The 1,284-nt window shown below is 41.7% G+C and overlaps 1 protein-coding gene across 2 annotated transcripts in view; it reads right to left on the reverse strand.

The window, feature by feature from the left end:
• LOC110536308 (A disintegrin and metalloproteinase with thrombospondin motifs 12) overlaps positions 1-718 on the reverse strand; it is a 45,248-nt gene extending 44,530 nt beyond the window's left edge. For both annotated transcript variants that reach the window (XM_036936226.1, XM_036936225.1), the window contains exons 1-2: positions 389-718; positions 1-161 (exon numbers count right to left, since the gene is read on the reverse strand). The exon at positions 1-161 is cut by the window's left edge and continues 201 nt beyond it. In XM_036936226.1, coding sequence (XP_036792121.1) covers positions 1-161; positions 389-506 — 279 coding nt within the window. In that variant the 5' untranslated portion in view covers positions 507-718. The remainder of the gene's footprint in view (positions 162-388) is intronic.
• Positions 719-1,284: the final 566 nt, after the last annotated feature.

Consider the following 1,284-nt stretch of genomic DNA (forward strand, 5'->3'; position numbering starts at 1 on the left):
GTTCACCTTATAATAAACACGTTCCTCCAAAAGCCCCAAGTCTCGTTTATGCCGCCCATGCTTAAAGCGGTGTACCAGAGAGTGGGAGAGAAACTGTCCATCTCTGAAAATTTTGACTGGATGGACCACGGACACATCTGACTGGGACTGGAGAAAGCGACCTGAGGATAAAATTGAAAAGGAAGTTCAGTGGAATTATCAATAGCCTACAAGATCATTTCAAGATAATTAAATGAATAAAGATAATTTATAAAAAACTGACTACCAGCGCAAATTCATGCACTAAGCTTGCAATGGCTATTAAGAACTTTGTATGAAATTGCAACAATAAAATCGCAACATTGTTGCAGTTATTATAGCCTAGTTGTAACAACTGAGACATACTGACCTGATTCTGTATCGGGAGAGAGGAGGCTGCCAGGCAGCGAGAACTCGGCATGGCTTGCTGCCAAAAACAAAACAGAATGTAGCAGAGAAAGAACCTGGCTCACCCGCGGACATTGCATATTTCATCTAACCAAAATCATGAGATTTAAAAATATTCACAGGCATTGAAGTCCCAATTGTGCTTTATAGGTGGTCTAGCGACCTCTTCGTTCCATCAACGGCCAGCGTCATGGATGAGGAGGACAACTTTAGGCTGGTTACAGAACATTGTAAAAGTGTGAGAAAGAGAGAAAGCTGCTACTTTGCGTGGGAGGGGAGGAGTAATAGGCTAGTAGTGTCTCGTTTCTTGCCAGGGGCGAGAGGGGAGCGGTGTGGTGTGCAGCTGCAACGCAGTGGGAGATAACTCAAATGCTCGCTCGCTCACTCACCCCGTGTGCTTTTAGAGCAAATCAATGCAAACGCTATACTCTAAACCGTTAATTCAATATTCCAATTCAATTCGATGCCTAAGTAGGCCTAGAATTAGTAGGATAACCCTGTAAAATAGCTTCCTTTTTCATTTTCAGTATACCTTGCGGTCAAGTCTCTGCAGGGTTGAATTTGAGGGCTACTCCTACTACTTTTCAAGAGCCAAAGTGGTGTTTCATATGCACATTGAGTGGTGTGAGTAAAGAACGTGTCCCCTCAAGACCATTAAAAAAGATGGACTATAAATTTAAGATTTGACTTGATTTGCCTGGAAATTACTTTTTGTCTTGACTTTTTGGTGATTTAAGATACATTGTGAATGAATTAAACCTATTTACCTATCCATCTATTGAAGTGATTGTTTTATGAATGAAAACCGCATGTCTCTCAGTCATAACCTGACCTACTGTTGGGGCCAGGGTCTGGTAT

Source organism: Oncorhynchus mykiss, chromosome 11, assembly GCF_013265735.2.
Source record: "Oncorhynchus mykiss isolate Arlee chromosome 11, USDA_OmykA_1.1, whole genome shotgun sequence".
NCBI lineage: Eukaryota > Metazoa > Chordata > Actinopteri > Salmoniformes > Salmonidae > Oncorhynchus > Oncorhynchus mykiss.